We start from the raw sequence: 8,134 nt of genomic DNA on the forward strand, positions 1-8,134 counted from the left end.
AGATTAAAAGAAAAAAGAAAGACATAGAATAGGGAAGATTTACTGCTGAAATTAAGCCAGAAAGCAGGTTAGGAAAGAGAGGTTGGTCACAGAATTAAAAGCTGCACATGTGTGTTTAAGAGTATGTGGATTACCTATTGTATTGGGAGGTCTAAACGGGTTTCCCTCTACACACACACACTCCTACCAGGTAGCTGTTAAGAGTCCTCTCCTAAGAACCAAAAGCTCCATATGCAGTAATTTATGGGTTTTTTCTCCGGTAAGAGATCAAAGCAACATTATCTGAAAAGCCTACTTAGCATTTTTTAATTATAAAATCTGAGGTATATTTTTCAAATTGGATTAGATACATCTTCACTTTCACCATTTTCACCCTTAATTTTGAAGGTATGCAAGCCTTTTCTCAGTGGGGAATCAAAAAGCTTTCAGCACTTTGTGAGAATTACTCATCGGAGCCAGAATTTGATCATTAAATTCAACCCAGAGGCCCTGGCAATTGTCTTGTTTGGTCACTCTAAGTTCTCACCAGTCCTCCCTGATTTTGGACAATAATGCAATTCTTTTTCTTTTAAAGACATATTTATTCAACTAGCATTTATTAAGCACACAATACATGCTTGGCATTTGACTGGTTGCTGAGACTAGTAAGATGAATACGATATAAAATTGGCCCCTTAGGAATTCATATAAAGAAAAAGGAGCAAATATATTTTTAATTTCCGCAATCTGATTTCTTCAGAGGTTTGTTTAATATCCTTCCTCTAAATACCAAGACCGATGATATATCCATTGCCTTGTGTATTATCAACAAAGCTACTTTATCATGAATAAGCAAAAGAGTACATAAAACTTGGCTATGCAAAAGAAAAGTTCTGGATAAAGAAAAAGAGACTTCATCTGAAAGAGCACATGAGACTATGAGAAATGCCAACCACCCTCCTGCCCAATCCCAGGAGGCAGTAACACACATACACACACACACACACACACACACGCACACAACAACAACAACTACAACAACCACAACAAAACTTACCTGACTTGCCCACGCCTGCTCTTCCAAATACTGCCAATTTGACCTCTGCACTTTTAGCCATGCTGGGCGGTGGTAGACAACTCCCTGTCGTTCAAACTAAAGAGCTGAGAAAATCGTTTTGGTTCCAGCCTTTGGGTTCACCATATCATTGCAAATCTGCAACCCTTAGACAAAAGAGATTTGCATTAATATTTATTAAGCATCTCCTCGATGCCAGCCATTATTCAACTTGATCAACATTTTCCATTTTGACCTTCACCACAATCTTGTAAGAGGGCTCCAGTAATTTACTGTAAATGATTCAACTATTAAATGACAGATCCAGATCCAGGACTTGAATTTCAATCTGTTTTGGTTCTAAAACATGTATTTTCACTCACAATAGCATTTTCTAAAGTACTTCCTCAAGAATATTTAATGAATATTAATATTTTCATTGTTTTTGTCAGTAATTGATAACAAATATTCGGAGTATGTGACTACATGCCTTTACCATGTGTCTGTAAACTTCCAAGATGCAAACAGATGTGATGGGGAGAGTCACATTTGGAACTCTTTATCTATTATAATTTCCCTTTGGGCCAAGTAATAGACATTCATAGTAGTCAACCCCAATGTAATACAATTGAATTTGCATTTTAAGGTTTAAATTTTATCTCAGCTCACACTAGATCACATGATCAAGTCATGTGATAGATACTCATTTTCCAGGAATTGTTATGTAATATATAGATCATATTTTAATGTTTTTCTGGGCACAATGGCCTGGTACACAAAAGATAAATGCCATGCCCTTTTCTATGAAAAATTCAAATAAATTAGTTTATGATATTATCCTAACACTTGGGAAATTAATTATATTCCATAAAACATAAGCACATTTTATATAGGTGGGTGCTTCGGGAATGACACCTGGGTTCTTAGTACCATAGAAATACAAAGTTGACAAGAGCCCTGGGCCCAGCTGGTGTAACTCAGTGGCTGAGCTTTGACTTATGAATCAGGAGGCCAAGGTTTGATTCCTGGTGAGGGTACATGTCCAGGTTGCGGGCTCGATTACCAGTGAGGGGCACACAGGAGGCAGCTGATCAATGATTCTCTCTCATCACTGATATTTCTATCTTTCTCTCTCTCTACTTTCCTCTCTGAAATCAATAAAAATATTAAGAAGAAAAGAAAAGAGCCTTGGGGTCAACCAAAGAATCCTCCAGCCATTGCAGGAATCCTTCTGAACAGACAACCATGCAACACCCAGCCTGTGTCTGAGTTACCACTCTCAGGTGAGGAGCGGAAGGAGAAGCATTGTCAGCCTTTTGTTTTCGGTCACTCAGAGCCCTTCAGGAGCCTAGCAGCTATGAGGACCCTTTGCCCCACCCCAGGCTCTACTTTCTAGGGAAGCGAGGGCCAGCAGCTCCCCTTGTACGTCACGGGATGTAGGGTCTTGTTTATGCTTTTTTGACTCTCACCTTCGCCCATCGCCATATGCAGCTCTCTCCTCTGACACTTGCCATTTTAATTACTCTGAAAACGTGCCGACCACTGCATTCCCCACTAGAGATGTGACCTGACAAAGTGACCCAGCTCAAGTTCACTGACATTTTCCCTATTCATTATCTGGGCACCGTGGTTGTATTGCCCCACAGCCACTCCTCTTCCACATGAGCTGCAGACTTCCCCACTCTGCACGTCTGCAGTCAACGTCTTAACCCTAAATATAAGACTTCACTTTTATCCTGGTTAAACTTAATCACATCAGTCTTCCTTTCATCCAGTTTTCCAGTCTGTAAAGAAAATTTTGAAACACAAATCTGTTATCTAAATGTGTAAGCTGCTCCTGCCAGCGTTTTGCCATCTACACATTCTCTCATCACTGATATTTCTATCTTTCTCTCTCTCTACTTTCCTCTCTGAAATCAATAAAAATATTAAGAAGAAAAGAAAAGAGCCTTGGGGTCAACCAAAGAATCCTCCAGCCATTGCAGGAATCCTTCTGAACAGACAACCATGCAACACCCAGCCTGTGTCTGAGTTACCACTCTCAGGTGAGGAGCGGAAGGAGAAGCACTGTCAGCCTTTTGTTTTCGGTCACTCAGAGCCCTTCAGGAGCCTAGCAGCTATGAGGACCCTTTGCCCCACCCCAGGCTCTACTTTCTAGGGAAGCGAGGGCCAGCAGCTCCCCTTGTACGTCACGGGATGTAGGGTCTTGTTTATGCTTTTTTGACTCTCACCTTCGCCCATCGCCATATGCAGCTCTCTCCTCTGACACTTGCCATTTTAATTACTCTGAAAACGTGCCGACCACTGCATTCCCCACTAGAGATGTGACCTGACAAAGTGACCCAGCTCAAGTTCACTGACATTTTCCCTATTCATTATCTGGGCACCGTGGTTGTATTGCCCCCACAGCCACTCCTCTTCCACATGAGCTGCAGACTTCCCCACTCTGCACGTCTGCAGTCAACGTCTTAACCCTAAATATAAGACTTCACTTTTATCCTGGTTAAACTTAATCACATCAGTCTTCCTTTCATCCAGTTTTCCAGTCTGTAAAGAAAATTTTGAAACACAAATCTGTTATCTAAATGTGTAAGCTGCTCCTGCCAGCGTTTTGCCATCTACACATTTTCACAAACCGCTTCTCCAGTGCAAGATAAAAGTAAAACTCCTGAAAATTTCTCCAAAGACATAAACCCATAATTGTTTTCTTCATTATGCATCCAAGCTATCAACCTGTACCTAACAAATTTTGTATGTACTGGTTTTCAAAGTGCCAGAACTTCCTCTGAAGGATGAAAAGGTCAACATGAACATTGGCTATAGTTTCCTTCATCCTCAATAATGAAAAAAAAACTTCTTAGTAATCATTAATAGTACCAAACCCAGAAGCTTTAACATCTGTTATTTGTCCAGTCCCATATTTGGGCCAAAGATCACAGGATGTCCTTATTTTAACTTTATATGCATTCATTAAGAAGAGGCCTCCGTGTTTAGTGCTTCATCATAGAAGTTTCACAGAAGCATAATATATAAAGATGCATTAACTATGCAAATTCTATACAAGAATGGCAAGCATTTCTTTAAAACATAGACCATGCCAGTGTCTGGAGCTTGTATAAACAACAATTTGTTATTTCATGCAAAATTGTTCATTTGCATACACATAAAAACCTGGGTCATTACCTATTGTCAATACAATTGATGCTTCATGAAAGTAGCCATCAAATGTGATTTAAAAAAAAGAAAACCACATTTGTTAAGTCAGATACTTCAGTAGCTTTTCAGTAACTCCCAAATGGCCTCAGAGGAATAGGAATTTCACATAAGAAAGATAAATTGTTTGGGCTAATTTTTTCATTTATAACATAATAAAGATGCATCTGGTTATTCTGAATCTTATGTCATGTTTAGAAAAATGCCTTAAAGGAAGACACAAACTGACATACATCCTTCAATATTTTATTTCTCTCATGAAAATGTCAAGTTACATAAATTGCTGTAATAAGTGACCTGTTGCCAAATTTCTGACGTTCAAAACAATTCATAGCCCTAGTTGCTTTGGCTCAGTGGATAGAGAGTGTCAGCCTGCGGACTGAAGGGTCCCAGGTTCGATTCTGATCCTGGATTGCCTGGATTGCGGGCTTGATCCCCACTGGGGGATGTGCAGAAGGCAGCCAATCAACAATTCTCTCTCATCATTGATGTTTCTGTCTCTCTTTCCCCCTCCCTTCATCTCTGAAATCAATAAAGATATATTTTTAAAAAATTCATAAACCAAGACCTCCCATAACATGGATCTAAAAAAAAAAACTATTAGTTTTAATGTTGTGCAGAAACATTCTGGCTGAATCCAGAAGTTGCCATTTAGTTTTATGTAGACAGTGCTTTACCAGGACAAAAACTTCTGAGTTCATAAACTTAGATATTTAAGAGATTAAAGGTACGGTGATTTTTTTAAACAAAAAAGACCTAAAAGAAAGCTTAGAAAGAAAAACAGGAGCTACCCTCCAAATCCTACGCTATTAATGCATTAATTGATTCATTCCACATTTATGCTAAGCATATACAAACAGAGTGGCTACCTCCCAGGAGCTTAGACCTCTGACAGGTCACTAATAACCTCATCTAAAAAATATTTAAAGAAAGGTTTCATTCATAATAAATCATTCCCAAGACTACTTGTCAAGGCCCATGCTTCCCACTTCCTCTTGGTTAAAAAAAAAAATAATGAAAAAAAAAGAAAAGAAAAAAAAAGCATCTTTATAAGGTACTAGTTTTTTCTAACTAACTTCTGTATTTATCATCAAAATAAAGTGCAGCTGTTTAGGGAAGCAAAGACTCTCGCCCGGGCGTGGGAATGAGATTCTCTTTGGGCTGCCCCCTCTCTAGCCCTGAAATCAAGTTTTCCTCCTCTCATCCCCCGAATTCTCCCTCATCTTACAACGCAGCACCCACAACCACGAGAATAATTGTACCAGACCCCTGGCTGTGGCGCTGCTCCGGGAGCAACAGGTATCCTGGATGATCAACAGGCCCGCTGTGGACCCACCGCAGGTCACGTGCTGGCAGCCTAGAGGGCCAATGCAGCCCAAGTCAAAAGGGCACGCTCGGTCCCAGCTCGCAGGGCGCTGTCAAACTCTGGGCGCCTGCGTTCACGGCTCCCTCTTGGGGAACCCCGGAGCCGGCCTGGGGGCCCAGGGACCAGGAGGACCCACCCAGAACCGAGGGTTCAGGGACGCGGAAGGGTCTGCAGGAGGTCATCCCGAAAGAGCCACCTGGGCACGTGCCTGACACTCACCTGTTCACAATCTCCAGGCCCGGGGAGAAGCGCGGTCCCCTGCAAGTTCGGAATCGCGCCCCGCTCCACGCGGCGCAGCCCAGGGTGCAGGCTGCGTTTCGGAGTCGCTGGGCTGCGATCACGGTTGCGAGCGGCGGCAGGCGGCGGCAGCAGCAGCGAGTGCCAGCGGACCAGCCGGAGAGGAGTCTCCTCGCTCCCACTAGCAGCCTGGAGACTGCGGCAGGACGCGGAGCTCAGCCCGCTCGGGATGCTGCAGTGCGGCGCTCGGGCGCCCCCTCCTGGCCAGGGGCCTGCTCCCGCCGCGGTGCTGCCTCCTCCTGGAGAGCGTGGACTATGCGCCTTCTGTGGGCTACACAGGAGTCAGGCTTCCCTGTCCCCTGGCTCAGTTCCCAGCCTCTAGTTTCTCACAAGAGGACCTCTTTCCTTGCTTAGCATGTTGGGTGTGAAAGCATCACTACGTGGTATTTCCCATTCCTGGTTTTCTTTTTCTTTTTTAAAATATATTTTTATTGATTTCAGAGAGGAAGGGAGACAGAGAGAGAGATAGAAACATCAATGATGAGGGAGAAACATTGATCCAGCTGCCTCCTGCACGCCCCACACTGGGGATGGAACCCACAATCCCAGGTATGTGCCTTGACCGGGAATCAAACCGTGACCTCCTGGTTCACAGGTCAGTGCTCAACCACTGAGTCACACCAATTGGGGCCATTTCTGACTTTATTTTTATTTATTATTTATTTTTAAGTTTATAGTTTATTAATCCTCTCATGAAAAAGCTGCACAACCATCACAGATAAACTTATCGAAGAATCTTTACTCCTTCTTTTTGCCAGCACCAACATTGGCCTTCGCAGCCCTCCTGACTTTCTTCATTCTGTTCTTGTGTTCCTTTCGCTGTTTTCTTTCCCCCCCCCCCCCACTCTTTTCTTGAGGTCTTCTTCTTCTCATATAGGCCATGTCTTTGCAAGTCTGTGCTTAGGTTCATTTTTCTTTGCATAATCCAAGAAATCATGCCGAAGCCAGTGGTCTTGCCACCACCAAAGTGGGTTCTGAATCCAAACACAAAGATGACATCAGGTGTGGTCTTATACATTTTGGCTAGTTTTTCCCGAATTTCTGTCTTGGGTACTGTTGCCTTCCCACGGTGAAGGACATCAATGACCATTTGCTTCTGCTGAAATAGTCTGTTAGTCATGAACTTCCTGGTCTGGATGGGTACCGTGTCATTCATGATGAAGATTTATCTTCAAGCAACCAGGGAGGAACAGAGGGCCACTCTTCCTTGGCCAATCATCTTAACGCCCCATTTCTGACTTTAAATGATGCTCACAGCATCCCTTTGGGGTCCGTTTGGTTATCCCCGTGATACTCAAGAGGGAACTGAAAGAGAGGACCAATAACTTGTCCAAGGCTGGTATTTTGTTGGAATTAAGTCCAGGCCGGCTGGAATGGAAGCTGAGAGATGCTAGGAGGGACATATGTACCGAATTCAATTAAAATTTATCGTTACTTATTTGAGAAAGTGCCAAAAGCTTCACATCCTCCTTAGAAGATCAGCACTTATACTATCTGAATCAAAGTCATACTCCATCATGCCCCAAACCTAACAAAGATGATTAATTTTATGTGGTGCTAGACCTGCTTTTACCTCTCATCTCATTTGATATTTATACCCCTCCCTGGGGTAAGCACTAGTATCCTGATTACTAGCCTTTCACAGATGAGAAGGTGACTGTCAGAAAGGTTAAATGCTTCCCCAATGACTATCAAAGGAGTGGGGAACATCTAGGCTATTTTTTTTGATCCTCGGCATGCCTCTGTCTTCCCTTTGACCAGTCCCTTCCCCCTCCCGCCCCCCACCCCCATGTTTTGCAGAATGCTGCATGGCTCATCTCCATTTGTCTTCCTTCCCTCACTTATACACCCATCCAATGTACCTGGCTGATGTCTCAAATTTCTTAGCTTCTGGCTCAGTGGCAGAACAATTTGGTAAATTAATCCCTGCCTGTTGTTAATTGGGACAATGATAAGATGAGGAACAGCTTAGGTTGGAATCTAGGCTTGGCCACTTAATAGTTGGTTTGCTGGAGAGTGCAAAAATGCAGCTTCCTGGTGAAGCTGCCCAAATGACATGCCTCTAATGCCTGGCTTCCCTTTGTTTCTGTCCTATTATTAATCACTAGCTAATTAACATGGTATCAAACTTTTAACTAATACAAGTACATCAAATTCTTTCATCCTGATACAAAGATGTGGTTGTCACAGCTGAGAATGGAACAAGAATAACCTAATACAGGCAG

General features: G+C 42.7%; 1 protein-coding gene and 1 pseudogene across 2 annotated transcripts in view; both read right to left on the reverse strand.

The window, feature by feature from the left end:
- Positions 1–6,070, reverse strand: part of RERG (RAS-like, estrogen-regulated, growth inhibitor) — a 103,874-nt gene extending 97,804 nt beyond the window's left edge. Inside the window, exons 1-3 of one of the 2 annotated variants that reach the window (XM_015570180.1) lie at positions 5,832–6,070; positions 5,509–5,603; positions 1,037–1,200 (exon numbers count right to left, since the gene is read on the reverse strand). In XM_015570180.1, coding sequence (XP_015425666.1) covers positions 1,037–1,097 — 61 coding nt within the window. In that variant the 5' untranslated portion in view covers positions 1,098–1,200; positions 5,509–5,603; positions 5,832–6,070. The remainder of the gene's footprint in view (positions 1–1,036; positions 1,201–5,508; positions 5,604–5,831) is intronic. The other variant, XM_006773259.2, reaches the window with a different exon arrangement.
- A 506-nt stretch (positions 6,071–6,576) lies between these two features.
- On the reverse strand, positions 6,577–7,080 carry LOC102763731 (annotated as a pseudogene).
- Between the last annotated feature and the right edge of the window lie 1,054 nt (positions 7,081–8,134).

This window comes from Myotis davidii, unplaced genomic scaffold (assembly GCF_000327345.1).
Source record: "Myotis davidii unplaced genomic scaffold, ASM32734v1 scaffold205, whole genome shotgun sequence".
NCBI lineage: Eukaryota > Metazoa > Chordata > Mammalia > Chiroptera > Vespertilionidae > Myotis > Myotis davidii.